General features: G+C 42.5%; 1 protein-coding gene across 1 annotated transcript in view; it reads left to right on the top strand.

Annotated features, from left to right (window-relative positions):
* Positions 1-24,142, top strand: part of LOC141000099 (ERC protein 2) — a 122,914-nt gene that overhangs the window by 11,062 nt on the left and 87,710 nt on the right. Inside the window, 3 exon segments of the mRNA XM_073470732.1 lie at positions 3,908-3,952; positions 5,610-5,765; positions 8,983-9,150. Of these exon segments, the coding sequence (XP_073326833.1) occupies positions 3,908-3,952; positions 5,610-5,765; positions 8,983-9,150 (369 nt within the window).

The raw sequence follows: 24,142 nt of genomic DNA, 5'->3' as shown, positions 1-24,142 counted from the left end.
CTCCCTATGCTCCCTTCTCTCCACCACACCCCGCACACTCGCCACGCTCTGTTGATCTCCCAGAATGTTCGAGCGGAAAACTTTATCGGGACAAAATTACACCCCTCAAACCTTCTCCTCACCCCCCTCCCTATTCCTCTGCAAGGCTTTCCCTCTGATTTTTCCCTTTGTCTTTTTCAAACGGCTCTTTCAAAAGCCATTGAGCTGATAGGAGGACACATTTGGGGCAAGCAAATCTGTTTCCTTTTTCTCTCACTGATGGAGAAGGGATGGGAATGTGATTGATGAATGTGTGTGTGTGATCTGTGCATGTTCTAGTCTGTGCATGGCATATATGACACCATTGCCTTCAGGCTAGAATTGAACCTTTTGACCGTATCCTTCATTCAGGATGCCGGCACTTATTGCTCTAGTGTTACGTTTGATCCTATTCATTCCATATGCTCGGTCCTCTGACACATGTGGAGCAGAGGAGACATTCTTTGACGACATGCTCTCTTGCATGACTTAATTTCCCCCATTGTACTCTTAACTGTACTCTAACCATTTGTTGATAAGGAGTCAATACACACACTCTCTCCATGGGATGAATTAATGCTCCAATGTGCCCAGGGAGACAAAAAGACAGGCACACTTTCACTGTGACACATTAACACACATATGGTCAGTAGAAGATTAGGAGTGTGGCAGCGGTGGGCATGCCCGTCTGTGGGAGGCTTGCTGTGACAGCTGTAATCCCTCCTTATCCACAACTGAAGAGGATAAGGCCCTAGTCTCATCTCCTTTCAACTCACTGTGAAAACTGGCCATACGTCCTTCCTATAATATCACAAATGTTTGGCTTTGTTATGATACCCAATATATATCTCAACATTTTGAAATCTCCTCAAAAGCACCCCGTAAAAGCTCAGACCGGCAAAAAAAATCAAATATCAGAATATTTTTCCCCAAATACCTCAATATACATTTATGACAATACTGTAGGAATAACAATTGGTACTTTCACAAACTATTAACACAATGAGGTTTTTGACAAATAATAATCTTTTTGTTGCTGCTATAAAGCCGCCTTTATAGAAATGCCCCATCTTCACACGTTGTCTGTCTGATTTTGACGGCTTGTCTTTACCCACTGTCTGTCATTTTTTCTAATTGTTTTGGCTTTGATTGTACTGCAGTTTCCTTGTCCTTTAATCCATCTGCACCTGGTGAAAAAGGGTTGTTTCCCTCATTTTTCACTGTCCCTCAAGCCAGTTTATTTTCCTTAGAGGTGCTACATTATATACTTATACATACATACATTATATTAGTTATTAGTCCGTGTGTGCTTGTATGCGTGTCCATGCCATGTGCAGTTTTTTCTCCTCTCTGCTGCCTATAACATAATTAGGAAGCAGCAGGAGGCAGCCCTCACTTTTATCGCCTACTGTGCAGATGTATAGATTTGTTTATTCTGGCACCTGCAACTTTGTCTATGATTACTTTAAGCACAACATACATTCACTATAGCAGTGTGAAATCCAATGCAATTGTTGCAATGAATCCTCTGTGAAACTGGAAGTGGCGGCCGAAAGCTTTGATGAGCCCGCGGTTCAGTGAAGATAAATGTGTGTGGGGATTGACAGAGCAGAACTTGCCACCGCTGAGGTGCCCTTTAACCCCCAGCTGCTCCAGTGGAGCCGCTTGGTGGTCAACAGATCAGTAAGTGGTGGGGCTGGGCGACTTCTGGGTGTGAACAGGGCGTTTGTGACATAGAGAGCTTTGCTATTAGCAGAACTTACTTGGTGAAATACTAGTTTGACAAACGTTCAGAATGTGCAGTTCAGATGAATAATGGAAGCGTTATTTTACATTACAATACAACATAGCAGTAAAGTTTGGCATCTCCGAGCTCGCACAGGCACATACACGAACAGATATGTGATAGCTGTTGTGATATCAGACACCCTCCCACTGAGAGAAGAGTCAGAGCCTACAGGTGGATGTGGGGTGGTGTGAGGCTGATTAAAGCCAAGCTGCAACAATGACGGTTGTTTTGTGTTGGATAGATGTTGCAGTGACTCACATGTGAATGAAGTAGCTGTGTAAACTGGCTGGCAGGCTTCACTCAATTTTTTGACTGAAGCCTTTATTCTTTTTGACACTCTTTCAGAGAAGTGTTGATTTAGCTCTGTTGTCATTTTTGAGGCTTTTGTAATTGGCAGTTTATATTAGATGTTGAGAATATTGTTATTTCTTCCAAAATTCCAAATATGCTCAAAAAGCCTGTTTAACTTTCGGTGCAACAGTATGTGTGTTTCTGTGTGTGTATCCATTAGTTTGAACGTGTGTGTGTGCTTCTGTGTGGGCATAGTTGTAGGTCAGAGCTACCATTAATTATTGATAGAAGAAGTGTAGCGCATGTGCTGGCAGAAAGTGTTGCTAAGCAAGAGCTTTAGCGTGCCAGAGACATCTGCGAGAGAGACGGAGACAAGTGAGAAGCAGAAAGATAGAGACTGAGAGAGTGATGGAAACGGACTCATATGACACCTATAGCTGAGTGTGCGTCCTTCCTGCAAACGAATAGAGACTGAAAGACAGAAAAAGAGATAGCGGAGAAAACAGACACCGGCATCCGCTGTTAGAGACGGGAAGAAGTCCTCCGGAGAGCATCCAACAGGGACTAGCTTAAAGATAAGAGGAAAGTTTTTTCTTTTTTGCAAAACAAGAATTTTTAAGGATGCGCAGTAGAAGATAACATCTAAAAGAAAAGACCTAGAGACTGGGACTGGTCAGACGGATCAGTGCATCTTATCTGAAGCTGTGGGTGTTGGAAAGTGCTAAAGATGATGAGCCGCCAGGCTTATTTTTACCGCGTCCCTCCACAGGAGCTTCATCGCCGGAACCAGCTCCAGGCTGATCCGGCCAAGACTAGGGCCCTGCAGACTGTCATTGAAATGAAGGTAGGACCTACAGCGGATCGACGAGGAAATGATAATGTGTTACATGAGGAGTGTGTATGGCTGTAATAGTCTCAGTTATCAGCTTCTTAAATTTTAGTGTTTTTACAGCATCAGCTGTGGAGAACGTGTTCACCAGTTTATTTCGTGTGTAGCTGCAGCATGTAGTCCAGTTTACTTTGAGGTCAGCTTCATACCAACAAAACATCAATTATTGATGAGCTCTGCTGTAATGTGAGCAGTGGTAGATTTGGCTCTGGTTCGCCTGTACATGCAGACACAAACTTACATGCACCAACAATCTTTGAAACATTGTCTTGATGCTGCCTTGTGTCGGTATGGCGACCATGCCCGAGTAAAGGCCATTATTGGCCCATGCAGAGTAGAGCACTTATTCAATTTGTTTCAAATGTCACATATGGAAGCTTTCACTCTCATCTCAGGCCTTTGAAGTAGCTCGAGCTGTGAAAAATGCAGTTGACTCCACATGTGTCTCCGTGCACACCCACACACCCACCCACACACACACACACACACACACACACACACACACACACACCCTCACAGACACACTTAGCATTTCATTGAGCAAACGCTTGTTCCAAAAGTGGTTCCTTTACAGCAAAACCACAGTTATTTTTCACACATACTTTGTGATTTGTCTGCCTATTAACAAACGGCACATGTGCTGGGCCGGGATGCCCACAGAGTTGTAAATGCATGACAGAGGCCCCATTAAATCTGACTGCATTAATTAGAAAAAGGCAAAACGAACATTGCCAGAAGGATTTGACATATGACGTGGTGCGGTCCTCCTCTAGTGATGTTGATGCTTAAGATGAGAAAACAAATGTCCTCTGTTAATGCTGTTGAGTATTAATGACAACTGTGTATGAGTGTGTCATGTCCATCACTGTTTGTCTGTTGCTTTTTTCTAAGCGGCTTTTATTTACGTTTTGTGATTACAGAACACCAACCCTCCTTTCTGTTTTGATCCTGACGTTATCTGGCAGGTACAGTAACGAGTGCTCACCTCTCGATCCTTCTGTCAACTCAACATGGGCTACAAATATACAGAATTTTTGTTTCTCTCTGTCCAGATGATAAATTCTTCCTGAGTTGGATTGCAGCACCATCACATTCATATTTCAGAGGTTATGAGGCCCAGCTTTTCTTCCATGTATTCCCATTTGACTCAGTGTTGTTTTTGATATTCCCCTCTGTGTTTTCTTTGGGTTTGCCTTGTTTCTCTTCCTCTGGGTGATGTTTTTTTCTCTCTGTGCTCTGGAGCAGAAACAGATAGCAATCATATATTAGAGATCAAGTATAAGTTATACTACAGAGATCAATGTGAAGCAGAGGAAATGATTGAATAATGTAGTCTGTGTGTGTCGGTGTGTTAAACGTACCCTCCTGTTTGCTCGGTCCACGCCTGTTTGTGTGTTTAGGATGGTATACTATGCACCGTGAGTGAGCTAGGCAGGGCTGATGTCACAGGATGTAATAGAGGTCAGATGCTTATATGTTGCCTGTGGTTTGTGCTGATGGCATCATGCAATCTGTTTCCATTTATTCAATTACCTTTCCCGTCTCTTCCAAGGTTTAGCATTTAACGTATGTCTTAACCCATGCAGCTAAACAACCTCAGGACCTGTCCATGACAGTCCCTTCCATTCCCTCATAGATACATGCAAAGGAAAACATCTTGGCTGCACACAACTGTTAAAGTATTTTGGTATTTTAGCAAAATACTTTTCAGGCTGCTGGTATGCTTCATCAGAACTGCTTGCTGATGGTCCACTTTGGAAACCTTTCTGATGTCCAAATTGGAGAGGATGTGTCTGATGATTTCTGTAACCTTTTAAAACCAACTATCCGACATTCACTCACTTCACGCTGTGATTGACCAGCTGTGCGGAGATGAGAAAGGAGCTGGGGTTTGAACTTATCCCTTAAGCTCTATTTTCTCATTATGTACAAGCATTATCTTTTACTTTTCATGTGAACAAACAAGTGCAAATCTTTTTCCAAAGACCCAAAGAGTCTTCATTTACGATCGTAAAGGGCAAAGAAAAGCAGCAAATCATTACATTTAAGAAGCTTGAACCAGTAAATGTTTTACATTTATGTTTGAAAAAAAATGAAACAATGAATCAATTATCAAAATAGTTGGAATTAAATTTTCTTTCTGTTAACTAATCAATTTATCATTGCAGCTGTACTGAAAATGTGCTTCGCTGTTAGCCCTGTTTTTAAAAGTTATCGCTGTCCCCACCCTCTATGTAGGCAGATTTTAGCCCTCCCAGTATTAGCACATTTTGGAATGATGCTAGAGGACGGCAGAAACTCTGCACATCTTCAGTCAGAAACAGAAAACTCATCAGAGTGTAATTTGCCCCACGAATACTAAAAAACAGATAAACACTTTTCTTTATCTCTTATTGTTTCTAATTGTAGCACTTGAAGCAGTTCGATGATGTACTTGCATGATTATTGATATTTCCGGGCTGTATCCATGTGGTTTTAACATTCCAGAGAGATAAGTTGATAGAACAATAGATTATTGTCTAAACAGACAGTGAGATAGTATAGCCCTTACCAAAATCCAGAGCCTAATCTCCAAAGTCAGATCTCTGCTGACTCTTTGCCTGCCTACTGTTGCCGGTGCAGGACACCAAGATCTCTTCCCTGGAGAGGAACATCAGAGACTTAGAGGATGAGGTCCAGATGTTAAAGACCAGCGGCCTTCTGCACCCTGACGACAGGCAGGATGAGCTCAAGCAGGTGGAGGTCTACAAGAGCCATTCTAAATTCATGAAGACTAAGGTAGAATGTCTGTGCACGCCACCTGAAACGACCTCACACTGCATGAACGTGGATGCATTTTTGTAGATGCATCAGTTATAACTGCTTGAGAACCTGCTGTGTGCATGCTGCATGTTACAGTATGTTGTGTCTTTTGGCTGCTCTATCGAGGCTCTTAGCTTCTGGTGTTGCATGGATTCCAAGAAGTTTGTTTTTTCCTCTCATTTTCTGTTGAAAGCTCGTGTGCGTTACTTTCCTAACCTGTGCGATGAACAAGCATTGTGCAGCTCTCCTATCAGTGACTGGTCTGAGAGAGCAAGCTCAGGCCTATCAGCTTACGGTGCATCGTGTCTGTTTACTGTCCTACCTTTAGCTGGCAGGAAGCGCTTTGGAAAGGCCTGACTAAGACTTCAATATCCCGTGTTGTATCCTGGTTTTATTCATCAGGACAGATGCCAGCAGTGCATGGACGGACATGCGTGCGAACATAACATACAGGAGCCATGTTAAAAAATGCCGTCTCTGGTTTCACAGAGTCTCTAGCTGAGTGTCCTTGAAGTTGCTTTCCATGTGAAAATGTTTCTCTTTGCTTCATTAATGGTGCTCTTTGTAGGGTCCATTTGTCATTGCATCGGGGAAGTTCCTGATGCAATCATAAAAGAGATGTTTTTATGAATGGGGCCCTGACAGATGAATGTGAGCTTACAACGACAGAGGAAAGAGCTCTCTCCTCACCCAAATGACCTGGGACGATATACATCACAGCGACGGCCCTGGCCTCGCTCTCCCATGTCTCATCTTTCTGCGTTACACAGAAAGACACCACGCACACGGATATGCGCAGATTCATTCTATATCCTTGAAGTGTTTGGGGTCCTGGTCTTTCAGCGGTGGTGGTGACTGGTGTTGAGGTGAGACTGTGATAAGAGAAACCAGCGAGGACAGCATCCCTGCCCTCTCTGGTTTCCTCTCTGGGCTTTGGTTTACTCGAAATTGGCTTCAAAGAACATAAAAATGTATTCAAGTATGGTAATTGGGCATTAGAGCGGGTGAATTTATTTATCCAGCAAATCATTTGTAGCAGAACTTCACAAAGTTTAACACTCTGAAGCTTCAGCTGTGTGGTTGAGGAGCGTGGATGAGTGAGGAGGAGTGTGGAGGAGCACACAGCCAGCTGGGACACTGTCTGAAGTTTCCCAGCTGGCTGTGTGCCGTAGTTTAGTGGCTTGCTGTCTCACTTGTCTTTGTGTCTCTGTAGGAACAGGCCTTGTCCCCGATTGTGTCTTCCATCAGAACAGCTCCCAAGTTCCTCCTCCCCACCCAACAGCCCTGGATTACAGAACAAGCAGAAGTACCACTCTCATCAGTCTTTCTCATCTCCCATTATTTCGCTCGATATTCTTTGAATTCCTGATATGATCTAATTCTCTATCACTTGGTCATATTTTTAGTTCACTCCCTACCCATTTTCTGACTTGTTTTTTCTCCCTGCCTTATATCCTCTCACCAGTCTCACCTCTCCAATCACGTCTCACATATAATATGTTTATACCAAAAGTTGCGCATATATGCACGTTTTTGAATTGGAGTAAACCCAGTAGACGAGTTTACCATTGTGTTATTTATTTATTTTTTTTGTTTTTTGTTTGCGTCACATTCAACGTCACAGACACGCCAGAAAAAAACAGGGAACAGTTGAAAGCAGCACTGAGGCCAGTGACAGTGTTACAGTGGTTTATATCTTCAGTCTCTCTTTCAAAGTCAACACCGACTGAACGATGTTCGAGCTCTTCTTGAACAAAGACGGATGGAAAAATATTTGTGCACCATAGTTGAGAACTCCAACACACATTATAGCAAACATTATTATGTTCGCACGGAGTCAGTTAACCTCGGAATTAAAGCCGATTGTACCCTTTCCCACTGAAGAAAAAAAGCCAGATGTTAGTTGTTGTTTTTTTGTCCAGGGGTAAAGGGGTTACAGTCTCCAGCCTCACCTATTGCACCCCCCATGTCTCCTATTATTCAGCCCCCTCCATCCCTGCTCTCTTGGGCTTTTTCCTTCTTTGAGTGAGGGCTGATTGGCCATGTTCTGGTCCAGTCCCCTGTTATGAGTTGAATACTGCTCACACAATTAGAGAAATCTCTTCTCCGAATCAGCTTTGTGCATTTTTGGCACCAGTAGACAGATGACAATCTTCTGCACAAAGCTCGCCTCAGCACAGAGACCTCCCTCTGTTAGTGCATTTGATTTCCTTTGTGGCTCTCTATCCTGTTCTGATGGCCTTCCTTGAAACATTCTGTAATCTGTCAGCTATGTGAGTGTAATATTGCTCCCCATAACTGTGTCTGCCTGCATGTGTTTGTCAGCCTCTGGCTGTTTGGCTTAGTGTGTCCATAAAGCAGACAGTAGGCCTGGGAGTCCCCCGGGTGAGGACCGATAATGTAGGGCTGGGTGATAATTCAATATCGTTATGTAGCGTCTCACCAAATAAATGGGTCATGGTACAATTGACATAATTAGATATTAAAACTTACAAGCTCATGTCTAAATAATTGATACAAAAAATAGTTTTAAAGGTGCAATATGTAAGAATATTAGTTAAGAATATACAAAAAATTAACTAAAATTATCAACCGAAAATGAAAAATTATTGGTGTTATTTATTGTGTTGCAGAGATATCTACTGAAGTTAGCATGCTAACCAGCGAGCCATGGTCCATCCTGCTCCAAAGCTGCTGTGCAATGTGCCGACTAGCACATCAGGAGCAATTTGGGGTTCAGTATCTTACTCAGGGACACTTCGACATGCAGACCAGGGGAATCGAACCAGCAACCTTCCGATAACAAGACGCTGGCTCTACCCCTGAGCCATAGGCACCCCAGCTGGGACACTAATTTGACTTAGTAGCATGAAAAAGTTACAGTTTTATGATGTGTTTAATTTTGTTTATATTGCCCATTTCTGTATTACACAGCATGTGTAGTTCTATTGTTTCATTCAAAGGAATGTGTGCTTTACAACACTTGGTCAGATCCAGTCATATAACACAGCAACACATTTGCAGGAAGCATGCCTGGTTTGTGTGTGTGCATTTATGTTTGCATGAACAAAAAAGCAACTTTCTTCTCGCTTTGAGACCTTACCTCAAAGTTATCTGAGAGTATATCAGTTCACTCAATGATGACTAAAAGGTTTTCGTAACAAATGTCTGCTTGTGTTTCTGTGATTGTCAGATAGAACAGCAAAAGCAGGAGCTGAACAGGAAGGAGGCAGACATGCAGGCCCTGCAGACCAAACTGGAAACGCTGACCAATCAGAACTCGGACTGCAAGCAACACATCGAGGTGCTAAAGGAGTCGCTCAGCGCCAAAGAGCAGCGCGCCAATACGCTGCAGACAGAGGTCAGTACATTACAGTCACGCACACCAGACGGACAGACGGACAAATCCACCTACACAGATGCAAACATTCACTATGATGTCTGCTGATTATGGCAACGATAATATTAGGATGGGCTAGAATATGTGAAGACTGTTTTTAGTTTTCGGTGTTGTCCATTTTGGTGTGTATGTCTCCTGTAATACTTCTTTTTTTGGCTTTCAGTCCTTTGCTTTGGAGTTTCGTAGTCCAAGCACAACAGAGACCATAAGCTGTTTGGCTAACACTAACACATTCACAGTGATATTGTGCAGTGATCTTGGAAAAATAGCCTTTATTTGCATGCATAGACACTTGAGAGATGACACAAACACACCTGCTGGGACCTCAGATGTAATACTTAAGTGTACACAATCCTGCCTTCTTCTGCCTTGCTTTCTTTCTCTTTCTCTCTTGGACGTTGAGGTGGGTGGAAAAAATCTCTATGCGTGTGGCTCCTTTAGTCCACCAGTGGGCTTGAACGTGTAGGAGGGTCAGTCAGTCAGAAGGCTGGAGAAAGCTGGCAGCTTTTTCTTCTTCATCTCTGAAGTTTCTAAACGCTGCGGTTCTAATGATTTTATCACTGCTGTCAGGGACGGGGGTGGGTTGTATGTCGAGAGATGGAGGTGTGTATTTGTGTGAGGTGGGTGGAGATCGGAGAGCATTTAGCATTTTTCTGGACTTGGAACTGATACTTAAGATCCCTTTGTGTTGGGCAGCTGAGAGCAGCTCACTAACTATGTCCACTCATCATTACAGGAAGCAATTTAGGCCAAAATTAGGCCTAATTGTCCATACATGTGCAAGGAATTTTGGCCCTCGCAGTTAGCTGAATACATCATACTTAAAGGAATTGGTTTTCAGTGGGTGGTTTTGTGTGTGTGTAGATGTTTGTTTGTGTGTCTTAGAGAAATGGGTGTGTGTGCATGTGTGTCCTGTTGTCATAGGTGTAACTTTAAGGCAAGACCAGGAGACACGTCACCTCCAGTAATTTATGATTCAACTTACAAATTTCACCTCTCTTTCACTCACATTTAATGACAAATGTTGGTGGCTGCAGCAGACCAGTGTCAGGGGGAAATTTTAGTCATCTGATTTGCTGAAAATAATGACCACTGGTGGCTAGCTATTTTTTTTTTAAAACTTTGTGCAGCTGAGGTAAACTATTAACCATGATGCACTGTAACATAGATGGCCAAAGTTTGCCAACATTAATCAGGCAGTCATACAGCCAATATCTGGTTTAAGGTACTAAACTTCACTGAGCAAAATGAATACAGTACATTATGTGGAAGTCTATGTTTGTGTGTGGGGGTGTAAGGCAGGTTAAGTTAAAGGTCATGAAGCTTATTAGATGTTACGAGATGTTGAATTTCTTCCGATTGTCAGTGAAGCCTTGTTTTCACCAAGCAGTCAGTTCGGTTCAGTTCTTTACACATTAAAATGCTTATTTTTGCATTTCCATTATCCAAAGTTGTGCATGGTACCAAAAGAACACACACAACCACACATGGCGTAGCAAAGTCAACAGCCGTGTTGACATTTTAGTTTTGTTTCAAGTGAGATACTATTAAAGGGGCTCTGTAGAACTTCTGTGTTTGTGCTGGAAGCCGCTCTTTAATTTATGTTAGCGGACTCCATTTCTAAACTAACGTTAGCTACCGTTGCACTCCGTTAGCGAAGCGGAGAGAGGCACTGAGACGAGGCACTCAAGATTGTGCATAAAGTCACATCCTTTGGACTGCCGCGGAAAATCCGATCAGAGTACTTCACAAAGAAATCCACACTCCAGCAGCATTAAACAACTTACAAAAAACATCCACAGGCTTGCATAGGCAATCGACAGAGACAGGCTATGGCCCCCTTTTTTTCACAATCTGCTCACATATTGTCAATAAAAAAGTGATTAATACATGTAAATTGCTACAAATTGTTAACCCTTTAAGTTTATAGTGATTATACTGTTGTGAACATGTTGCTGCTCTACAAAAATGATAGATCTATTTAAAACATCCTCTTCTATTCCTGCTCTGAAATTATTCTTCTTTTAAAATGATATATTTTTTAGAAAGCTATTACTCCATAATGAAAAAGAAGTGATACGAGTATTAATAAAGAACTGAACTGAAAAAAAGAGCAGCAGATGTATGAATCAAATGTATGAATTTATGTCTTAAAACAAAAACAGAATCTTTGACGTACAGTGTTCGGGTCCGGATGCCAGTTTGAGTGCTAAAAGTTTACATATAAAGTTATTTTTGCCTAACACATAAATATTATACCATTAAAACATATAATTCTTGGTGGTGCAGACTATACTTGTATTTGCTTGAGCCAGTAAATGACTCAGCCGAAGCTGAAGTGAAAGTGATGCCCTTGAGTGGGCAGGTGGTGCGTGTTTATGCATTAACGTGGGTGCGTGACAAGGGAATTATACATGATTGACTGTAACGCTCCCGACACTGGGCACATCACTGTCCTCACTAGTCTTCTTTTACACTTCTCATAGGCTCTTGCAGCGCACACACACACGCAGATACACACAAACACATATGCTGTCAGTGCTGATTGCTCGACTCTCATCTCCGGTCTCGAGTAGTTTTTTCCTGCTATTGAAGTGGCATTTTCCCCCCGCTTAGGAGAGGCTAGGGTTTCCCAGGCTAAGTGGGCAAACCAGAGGATGAGTACAGATATTGAGTGCGCTTGAAGCCAGCCATGGTCCTGCATTCCTTTACTGTCTGTCAGTCATTCGGCTAGAAAGCGCAGCCGTTCTCACAGGATCTCCCTTCTCACCTCATTCCTTCTATCAACTTTAATTATTACTTCATATCCCTTCAGCGGTCTGTTTCGAAGTCTCATTTAAAATTCCTCAAGAGCCCAAGATTTCCTGCTACTAGCCCATCATATCCCTCCCCATATACATGTTCGTGTGTGTGTGCCGGGTGGGTTTCATCATGAATGACAGTGATTGGTACAGTAGTCCACTCCCCCAGAGACAGACTGGTGTGTCCCAGACCTGAGGAGCAGCTTCATCTCACCGACACTTGTCTCTTAAAGCAATTCACATCAGGATGGGACCAAGACGGGAGCAGTCAGCAAACAGAGGGGGCACTGTGAGTGAGGCAATGAGAAAATGGAAGTGTATTTATTTGTCAGTCAGAGTTAAGGACGGCTCCTAAATGGGCGTGATTGAATACGTCTCCAGATAACTGGAAAATGTGGAAAATAATGAGTGTGTGCTTGTGTGTGTGCGAGCATTGTGAGTCGGCTGCCCACGTCTGTGGAAACTTAACCCTTTAATACAGTATGCGTATGCGTCTCTCCTGCCCCGATCAGGACAATGCAGGGCTGTAACGATACTCCAGCAGCTCAGGTAACCTATCAGAGACCTTCCTGCATATTTAACCAGCCAGCGACAAAGAAACAGGCCAAATCCCGGTGGCGAAAGGGACTTGCATGCGCTTTGACTTTGTTTAGTTTTCTTTGGGAACATAATGTTGAAAGAGGCGTGTGGGCCTGTTTATTTGATTCAGCTGCTCCTAGTCACAATTGGTGCATGTGATGACAAGCTAAGGTGCACATCGACTCAGATTTATTTACTGTACATCAGGAAAACAGTTTGTTTTTTTGTCCTCTGGTTCTGATTTGAGATTCCAGACAGAGTGACATTCTTTCAGATTCAGATTCCTTGAGATTTTATTGATTCAAGACAATGGCTGCATGGTATAAAGTACTGAAAAAAAAGATTGCAATGCAACAATGAAAAAAACATAATTGCTGCCAAGAATTAAGCGTGACCTATATTACTGAAACAAAAGTAGAACTTTCTTCAAGAGGGCCTCTGACTTAAAAGGGAATGTTCCTAATGACACATTTTTCTGACGTTTGAATAAGAAACTTAAAATTGAAATATTGTGCTATTATTGGAGCCGTTAATCATATTCTTTGTTTCTGTTTTGTTTGTTTTGTTTTTATTGGTTTACACAATCACAAATAATACAAATTATAACACACACGAGCAACAGAAGATGTGATGGAGGGAACAAAAAAACCCTCAGAGGAAATACTACATTAGTCCTTTAAAAAAAAAGGAAAGAAAAAAATTGAATCATAAAAAAGGATTGGAAAGAGAGAAAAAAGACAAGAAAAATCAGATTCCACATGCTAGCAGGCATACATACATACATACAAGTAAAAAAAACAAATTGAAATGCCACTGACATGTGTGTGTTATGAACATTGCACAGTATCCTACAAAACATGACAACAACTAAATAAAAGTTAACATGCAACATTTATACAAAATCATTATGCCATGTGACACAATCTTTAGAAAACATGCCTGCTTATTACAACACTGTTGTCATTGGGTGAATGCAATCACATAAATAAATACATCTTTGACAGTTGTTTACATTAGTAACAGATGCTCTTTTAAAATGTCTCTCTTGAAGGGGGACAAAGTCCCTTTATTTATTTCACCAAAAAGATTTGATGAAGAAATTGTGTCAATGAGTAATTTAATTGTGCATATTAGTAAAATAATGATAATATTTGATGATAATAACCATTGCATTGCATTACATTATATAACAGTGAGTGAAGTTTGAGTTTTGCAGATAACTTACTGTATGCATGACTGTATTTGACACAGAAAGGCTTTATTTTTTCATTAGTGAGATGCAGGTAGGCTCATACACATGGTTATTTTCATTTTAGCTATGAAGAACATGTTTGCCTGGACAACACATCTGACGCACACATACATGGAATCACATGACGGATGTTGGCTGTCGAGTTGTGGAGTTTTTTGAGCAAATGCATCCCCAGAAATGATTTGTGAGTGTGGACTGGATCGGCTGCTGGTAGGATGGTTGTTCGAGCCTTGAACCCTCCAACTGTCTTTGTCTGATCCTGCTCTCTACTTTCACCAAAAAAATAGATCCTGTCTGTGGTTCATTGGTTAAAAAGGTATTGCAGAAATTTTATTCTTAGCACAAATAATTTCTTGGCATTCTCTCTGTGACCTGTTATTACTGTCTCTGCTGTCTTCTTGTGTCGTAACTAAATCCTTCATAGAGTTATTGCCATCAATATTTTGATGCAACAGATCATTTTGTGTTTAATGTCTTTGGCAGATATTAGCTGAGGCTTCATTTTGTGAAGGTCGATAAGCTTTGATTTACATACTCATCACTCACACACTTCGCAGGTGGCCACTTACCCACACAGGGGAAATCCAGACCTGAAGTAGGTTCAAGGTGCTCAAGTCAAAGTAACACATAAATAACACTGTAATATAACAATTGATAGCTTATTTCCCACTAAATGTCAACAGAAGTTTAGACGTGTAGCAGCACGTTTTGCGATGTGGCAACATGTCCATGTTTACAGGCAGCAATCTGTGGTGTTTCACTTTGACTTTCTCAGATGTGACCCTTAAACGTCCTGCGTTCTCTTTCATCACTGGCGTTCGCAGTTTGTCTGCCAGGAGACCTCTGCTGAGTTTTGATTTTGAGGTTGAAGTGTAATGACTTGGAAAAGATAGAAATTACTCAGAAATGACTTGCAAACATCAACCGTAGCGACAGTAATGAAAAACAAAAAGAAGAATCTGGAGCGGGAGAGGGAATGATTAAAGATAGATGGAGCAAAGAGGAAGTAAGAAGTGAGAGAATGGAGTTGCTTGATGGATGTAGGAGGCTGTGAGCTTTTGTCAGTGAGCGATGCGAGGGGACGGTGTGCTATGGTCCCTGCTGGACTATTTTTGTTGATCTTTCCTTGTTCTCTTTGCTGATTGATGGTTCATATACGTAGTGAGGCGGAGAAAAGATGTGGTCTCAACCTGGTTACACTCCGCCCTGTCCTCTCCCCCTGCTGTGTTCTCACTCTCTGTCTTTCTTTCTGCCTCATTCCCTTTTGCTCCCTCCGTCCATATTTTCTCTTCCCTCACACTATCTGACTCCATCTGTCTTCTCTCCCACACATTTTCTCGCCTAATTCACCTTCTCCTCCGTCCATCCTCATCCCCCATCTGTTAGAACCACTGCAAGGAAGAGTGTCGGACTTATTTAACATTGGTGAGGACTTGATGAATGCACTAACGACAACATTGAGGTGGCTGAGCTCATGGAAAACATTTCCTGTGTCAAGCTGACCACTAATTATAAACTTTGATGTGATGAGTTTGGATCACTGCAGACCAGCTATGATGTGACCTCATGTGAACTTGAGTGACCACCACTCTCAGGCCCAACAGCCTCCACCCGGGTTCATGGGGTGGTGCGGTTTGGGATGCAGTGTGAGTAGCACAGCGGCGGGGCCCCCCAGAACAAACATGGCACGATCCAAAATAAAGCCCCCGCGAGTTCTTCAGAGGCCATGTGGAAAAGCCATAAAATGGAGTTATAGGGGTCACAATGGGGATGAGATATTTAATGGTTTACACAGGGAACGGGATATATAAGTGCGTGAACGAAGGAGCCGACAAACACAAGAGTGTGTTCAGACGGCTACTTATGCATATGCACATTAGTGTTGTCTTAAAAATAAATACACATACTGCAGTTCATATGAGCCGTTAAGTTCAAGGACATCTGGGTTAAAATTCATTTGTGGGATGATTTATCCTACGTGAAGGTCTTTGGGAAGTGTGTGTGTGCTCTCTGTAAGTTTTTTTCTATTTTTGCACATTTAGAAACTAAACAAAAACACACAAACACAGGGTAATGACGGGTTTTCTTGGTCTGCTGTCAGTGGCTGGTTAACCAGCAGGCAGTGAGGTGCTGATAGAGACCGCCAGACACAATACTTTCCTTTCTTTTTGTTCTGATCTCCTCTCCCCTCAGGGTCACCCTGCTTTGCTCAGACCACTTAACCTCTAATTTCATGCACACACACACACACACACACACACACACACACACACACACACACACACACACACACACACACATATGCAATGATATACTCACACAAACTTGTTTTTACCCCAATCCAGCATGTTTCATCTGAAACATTTCTACATTTCAGTTTTAAGAGTGTTTGGTTGCCTGGTTCTGTTTTTGTTGAGTGTAGATGTCGGGTACAATCATCGGTTTCCTTCTTTTGTTTCTTCTAAGCAGCCACAGTACACAGAGGGGTGCACTTGTGTTTAAAATCTTCCCTTTAATAACTAGAGAAAGACATTTCTGTAGAAAAAGCTGTGTGAATGCTGAAAGTTGAAAAGCTGACGTTAAACTGCATTGCTGGCTTTAAAAGTTGAATAAGACCTATCATGTATGAAAGATGTTGAATATTTTAAGGTTAGTCAAAAAGGCTTAATTCTTCTAAAGTAGCAGCTGCAGGAGTATGAATAGTTGGAAAAGTGGGAAGAGCTTAACTGGCTGCAACAGTGTGACTAAAGTGTAGCAGCCTCATTGACTGTTGATTTATATTGCTGATGGATGAGATGCACGAGCCACCCTGCTCTCCCTCCTATGATGTCCGCGCAGTAACAGTGAGATAGTCGATAATGTTGTCTACATTATCGACAACAGATATGTGCACATTGCATGCTGCAGGCTGATAGTGACAAAGTTCTTTGTTGCACCATAGTTTTCAGATATTTGCATGTGATGTGGCTAAATAATAGCAAATGTGTCAGTGAGGAAAGAATTAAAGAGCTCTATATAATATCTTTTTGATAACAAAAAGGTCCCCAATTTTTGTAACTTTAGTCAGCAGCCCTGGTAATGTCAGATATGACTTTATTCATAATATGGGAACAACTTGCAGTAAATATTCAGTGTAATAATAATGATGCCAAATTCATTTCACAGTGTGCAACAGGCTGTGTCTTATATTCCTTTAACTGTCATCATCTTTCACTTTCCCTGTTGCTCTGAGACAATTTTTTGTCTCTCAATGCAAAACAGAGGAAAGTAGTGAGCCAAGCTGAACAGATAATAATGACAACATTTGAGAAGTAATGTGTGGAAGCTTTTTGCTTTGACACTGAAGAAGAAAAACTCATGGATACATGTGAAGCTGTTTGCTGCATTTTAAAAATGCAACTGCCTTACAGTAATGTTACACCGTTGTCAATCCTACAGTGTTTTGGTGAGACTGACCGTTCATCTGCGCAAGGCTCACATGCTGGAATTGTTTTTTTAAAGCAGTGGATGCGAGCGCTTGCTCCTTCCTCACAGAGATGGTTCACTTATGTCAGTTTTTATTCGTTAAGTTGTTGTTCAGTGTTTTCTGTACCACGTGATCATGAGGGTGTGTAAAACAGACCAGAAGAATGACAGAAAAGGAGCTGTTTTACTGGTTTATATCAAGCTGAAATCAATCTAATTTCAGGCACCCACAGTACACGGCAGACCTGCGATTGTTCTGCACATGTTTGCCAGAGTTACTGTGCAGTGTGGTTTGACAGGAAATGGATTCCCTGGAAAGAGGATGTAGCAACTGGCGTGCGGCGCTGGAAATGATCAGGAAAAATAATCAAAGAAGGAGCAAGTGTTAATGAGGGGGAACGCCTGCAGCGTCTCTTCCTTTATATGCGCAAATGTGTGTTGTGTTTGTGTATCTTGTGTGTGTGTGTCCATCTCTGTTGGGTGGGGAGGTAATGATGATGGATGGAGGGCGAAAGAGGGATTGAGGCAGCTGTGCGTAGTCAGGGTTAGTGTGACGGTACTCGGGGTGAGTCCCTAACATTTCTGTGTCATATATCCATCCTCTGGTACAATACCAAAAGCATGCCATGATTGACTTTTATGCTTTGGCAGAAAACATTCATTCATTGTGATGACAAAGATCCTTTTGTCAGTGGATCCTGGGAGTTCTTTGTGCGTGTATGAGTCCTTGTCTTTTTTTTTATGACCGCACTTTCCCATGTTCCCTGTAGCCTGTGGGCAGACAGCTGTGTTGCCACAGTTTGATCCACAGATGTCGGAGTGTACAACGAGACTGTGCCCCTCTCTCCACCTAGCAGCCCCTGCTGTGAGGCAGTTTACATCCGCTTATTATCCCGAGCCGGCCCTAAGGTGATCCGTCCTGATCAGAGCTCTGACTGTTGCCCTATCCTTGTCTTTGATGACACATCATCAAATGACACCCAGACTAAGACGCACTACAGGGAGCATCCCTTATTTCCGCACAGATCAGCCCCGGTGTCGTCATGTCTGGCGAGTACTTCTATATGCAGTGTGTGTGTGTGTGTGTGTTGTATGCGTGTGTGTAATTGAAGGGACCCAGAATCAGCGCAGGGTCTTAGAGAAGCTCAGCCTTTATTTACAGTTGATCCTTGAAGTTCCTCATTCTTCTGTTTGACTTTGCACCTGTGCTCGCGCGCGCGCACACACACACACACACACACACACACACACACGTACAGTATATGCATGATCTCACTCATATGAAAAAAATCCCTCTGTGGTCTTCAGGCTGTCTCACCTCACAACCTTCAACAGTGACCTCCTGACATCTCTTGGAAGTTTCTATTGCCTCATCAGGAAACTATGGATCATTTAGCACCACTCCTTCTTACATCTGTGTGAGTAAAAGGTGCCCACAGTCAGGTGTGAGGCAGTACAGTGTATATAATGTAAACACATGTATTTCATAAGCTGGGTTTTATTCACCTTTCACCAATCTGTAATAATACAGACATTAGTCAGAGTGAAAGCATACCTAACAGCAACTGGCTGTTTGAACCCAGCAGTCCACACTCGTTCGCTTCCTTATTCATCATATGAGAGTTTTGTGGTTTATAGATAGTTGACTGATTATAGCTGATATGGGACACTCTCTGGTGGTCCACTATCATCTTGAAATGAAATAGCCTTCCCTCTTGAAGTGATACAATCCAGACTTGGCCACATTAACAGTTAGACAAACATGAATTAGTCGAATATTATTTCATAAATTTTGATGATATATTTCACAGAACAGGCCTGTAAATAAATTAAGTGTAATGGCTGTCCTCTGCTGTATTTACACAGGCTGGTTGGACGTCATACAGCCAGACGAAGTGAATCGCTCACACAGCTGTGTGTCATGCACTGCAGCAGCCTGAGCAGACCTGAGTTCAGGCGTTGCATACACTCCACCAGACCCACTCTTGGGGTTTAACAACTTTTATGATGTTGTTGTCAGCTGAGGTGACATTAAAACTTATACTTTGAACAGAAGCAAGACTGAGTAAAGCTCTTGAAGTGTGTGCATATGTGACGGTTGGATAGAGCTAGGAGATCATATTAGGATTTCTTTGGTCATCCTATGACTATGCTCGCACCTAAGTGGGTGAGGAAGAGTGCAACTGTCAGTGTGCGAGTATGCAAGTATCAGTGCGTCCCCAGGCCTTTGCTGTGGTCTCCCCCATCGTCTCTGGTTCTGCCGTTATGACTGTGGTCTACTCATATAGTCCCTATGTTGTTTATCGCGGCCCAGAGCCGACACTGGGCCTGATACCTTTGCAGATTCGCCTGCCAGAAAAACTTTTATGATGAAATGTGAGGCAGGAAAAAGGGAGGTGAGGACAAACAGAGAAGCTGTTTTCTTTAAGCCTCTGTTTTACTTTGCTAACCAGTGTCCAGAATCCACATTTGGCAGTCGCTGCAAGCGTGAGAGAGGAAGTCAAGGAGAATGAGCGTGTGTGTTTATGCACTTGTGTGCATGGTTGCATGTTTAATTGCAGGTACATGCATGTAGAAAACTGTTGAATATATGCATGTGTGCATGCATATGTCAGATAATTTGTGGCTTTATTTGTTTAAAGAAATTCCCAAGAATTAATAGTTTTGCAACCACAGAATCTTGAAAACATATCAAGGTCATTTTTTTTTTTAAAATGATACGGTGCTGAGTGAAGGGCTGGAAAGTTTAAGTGAGGTTTTGGGAAAAGACGGAGTGATACAGTATAGATGTGTTTTTAATTCATCTTATCTGAGGAGCGCTTGAATGCAATCTCCAATGTCCTCTTTGGATTTGAACTGGGCCACACTGGACAGCAGTGAGCACCTCTACATCTCTCCATTACCTTTCACTTTCTTTCTGTCTTTCATATCCTACAAAAAATGTGTAGGAATGAGAGACTCGGTACTTCAGTTGTCCTAAAGCCTGCATGGCTGTCGAGATAACCGCAATATTGAAAAAACAGGCTACTGACAAAAAACAAAAAGCAAAAGGCGAGCTTTATTTAGAAAGCCAGTATTCAAAAAATCTAAATGCAGGCAATAAATGGCTGGCAACAAAAAGGCAATAAAAGAGAGTCCAAGAAAAAACTAAGAATGCAAAAACAAAGCACAAACCAGAAAGTGACAGGGAGCAAAACCTGGAACACTGAGGACACGCAAGGAGCAAACATAGATGAACAACACCAGGAGGAAAACAGACGAACTGACAGAAAGAGAGGCGAAAAGACAGACTTAAATACACAAGGGCTAATGAAATGTACACAGAGAAAAGGCGGGAAAAGGACAAAGACATGAAGTGGAAAGTCACATGAGGGTAAATTGACGACCGCAGGAGATAATGCAACTGTAACACAACCACCAAATTTCTTCATTACTTCATGAAGTCATTTGCAAAAACGAAAACAAAAAATTGAGCTAATAACCTCATACCAAGCTGTTGAGCCACCCTAAATCACTGCAGGGGACATTCGTTCACTGCAACAGCTTCAACACATCTAAACACAAATCCACACAGAAATCCACAAACCTACAAAGTCATAGTGGGGTAGTGTGAGCCTTCTTTCTCAAAGACGACCTGGCTTGAGGACTTGAGGGATTTCCTACACCGACACGTCACTTTGTCTCGCCACAGGACCCGCACCTTTAAACGGCAGTAGGAAAACTCCTGGAGAGTTTGGAGCATGGCTGGAGGGATGGAGTGTTGAAAGAGACGTAGTAGCGACGGGGTGAGAGAGAGAGGCGTTGTTGGAAGACGACATGGAGAAGAACGACTCTACGGGGAAAGGAAAATTGGAGAGGAAATTAAAGGAGAAGAGAGAGGTTAATCACCGGGACTTGTTAGCTGTCTGTCATCTCAGCGTGTGCGCCAGCTGATAAAGTCATAGAGTATTTCCTGTAACAGACCTGCTGATGGAGGAGAAGTTTCAGAAAATTGAGGAGCAGCATGTCTGTGGTGTTAAAATGCTCAAGCCCAGGAATGATTCCCATCGTCTTTATCCGCCTTCTTTCACTCTCACTCCTCTTCATCCTTTCATCCCCTCCTCCTCATCGATCCATCTCTCTCTCCTTAATTTTTGCGCCTGGCAGTGGTGAGTGCTTTAAGAGGGTATTAGCAGGGTGTCTGTACAGTACTATCACAGCTTAGTGGGCCAGCGCAGGTGAGACAGCAGGGATTTCCTGTTAGGCCTCTCTGCTACATTCTTGCTAAATTGCTCCTTGCCAGGTGGGGTTGGAGAGGAGGGGGTCTCTCTTTCTCCATTATTCTGTCTTATACACACAATGTCAAACACACATGCATACGCACACACACTCATGTCGTAGCACATGGGCATCAGCACAGGATGACGCGCATGAGCTAACACACTGTACGTGCAAAGGATTAGTGGTGTCACTGGTGTGTGCGTGTGTGTTGGTGTGTGCGTGTGTGTGTGGGGAGGACAGAGCAGGGCTCAGTATTAGACTCTGGTTGTCTGCCAGTGGAGCAATATGAGATAAATACCTCGCCATCTTACACCTGGAGGTCCTGGCCTGCTTCTAATGCTACTGCATTAGAGAGGAGCCCTTAGTGTGTCTGCGGCTTTGCACTCTTATTTTACAAATGCACATACACACACTCATAGGCAGGTAGGAAGTAACTGAGGTTGTGCCTCTCAGTTGTGTTCTAAGTTTGTCTGATGTGTTATTTTTCATTTGTGTCATGTTAATGTTTTTTCTCAATGTGGTTCGTCACTTTATGTTCACTAAAATTCTTCCAACAAGTGGTCGAAGAAGTATTTCCTACATGCACATTTACATCCATTTGTGTATCACAAATAGAAATGTCAAATTGAAAAAAGATTAATTAGTCATTTTTAAAGGTGCCGCAAGGTGTACTTTTGATTTATGGAGAGAACAATATAGGCTAGCTGTTCCCCCTGCCACCAGTCTTGATGCTAAGCTAAGCTAATTCCCTCCTGTATTAATCTTCTCATATAACTCTTGGAAAGAAAGCAAATAAGCCTTTTCCCCAAAATGCTGAACTATTTCTTTCATCTGTAGGAACCAGTATTCCTGCCTCAGGATTGTACTTGAACGTAGGGCTGCTCGATTATGCAGCCAAAAATCATAATCTCGGTTATTTTGGTCAATACTGAGATCATGATGATTTAACACCTTTTCTCATTGACTTTAGAGACATGCATTTTTAGAAAAATAATTAAAAATTTGGTTGGTTTCCTTGTGGTGTAGAGATCACCGTGCAACAAATCTTGCACAGTATTTGTTGTTGTTTCTTGCCGGACTCCATGAAACCAAAGTGTGTCCAAACGGCTGACTTGGTTTCTTGTTTGTTGTCCTCTCTTGTTGACCCGAAGGCTTTCTTTCTGTCATCTTGCCTTGAGCTGAACAAAACATGCCTGGATTTCAACAACAAACAAGACAAACTGAGAGCATCATTGCGAAACGGAATGCGGCGCAATAATGATTTTATCTCAGTTATCTTGCACTGTTTCCCAAAGGTTCACACACACACACACACACACACACGCACACGCACACACACACACACACACACACACACACACACACACACACTCATCTACGTGCTTACAACAAAGTACGGGCTATTACTGTTTTGATTTGACAACATTTATATATTTTTTTGTGTTTTGAGTTACGTTTTTACCGTTCAGCATTGGGTCACCCAGCGTCTGACAAAAGGCTTCAGCTTAATTTTGGCGTTCCACATCCGCCGACAGCCGTTGATTCGTACCAGTTGTGCGGAACAGCTTGCAGTTCCACTTGTGCTACAGTGAGCCCAAGTAGTAGCAGAGCAAGGGAAACACATGGCAACTAATGACATCTTGAATGTTTTCTTGCATGATATGCATAAGTTAATGTTGGGAATGTATCAGCACAATGTAAATTTAAAAACTTTGATCATAAAGGTCAGCTGGTCTGTGTGCATTTGGAATTCGGGCAATGCTTAATCTACCTGGGCCACCCAAGTAAAGCCTATGTTTGGAAAACACTTCCTCGTTCTCATAATCGTTGGAAGCCAAAATCGTAATTGAAAATAAAGTTTTATTGATCACCCAGCCCTACTTTAAGGTATAATACTTGAGTAGATGTACTTTCCACCGCTGCTCTCTCCCTTTATGGATCACCTTGAGTGCCCTGTGAAATAGTTGAAGGATGAGCTGGAGAGCGCTGTGAGCCTGTGCTTTAAGTGTTTTCACACCGTCCCCTCTGTGTCCAAGTAACGCTTGTTAAAATGGCTGTTAACAAGCCCTTCCTTACTGCTTCCCTTTGTCTACAGTATGTGTGTGTGTGTCTTGAATTCATATAAAACACGCACGGACAAATTAAAATTAAGTTCAAATGGGTTCACTCATTGCGCCATGGCAAAAAGTGCTGGAAATGTAATCAGGTGTTGAAGAGGATCAGAGGAGCACGTTCATGACAGCCAGCTGAGAGTGTCTCTGTGTGTGTGTGTGTGTGTGTGTGTGTGTGTGTGTGTGTGTATGTCACTGAAGGCGGTGCGGCAGAACGCTGATATATGTCCAATAAGAAGTTCTGGAGTGAGCTCAGATATCACTCATCTCATTGCGCACAGCCAGACATTGGAGGATTTCAGTGTGTGAGTGTGAAGTGTGTGAGCAGTCTGATCTATGGCAGTGCTGGCCCAATCACACAGCACTGTCAGTAACAAATGATGGGACGGGCTCCAGGCCCCTTCTCTCTCACACACACTTAAACAGCATCAGTCCACAGTGGTTCATATTATGGACAGTAGGTCAAAGCTGAAGTTTTACTACTT

This window comes from Pagrus major, chromosome 7 (genome assembly GCF_040436345.1).
Source record: "Pagrus major chromosome 7, Pma_NU_1.0".
NCBI lineage: Eukaryota > Metazoa > Chordata > Actinopteri > Spariformes > Sparidae > Pagrus > Pagrus major.
This window is presented reverse-complemented; position numbering and strand designations above follow the sequence as displayed.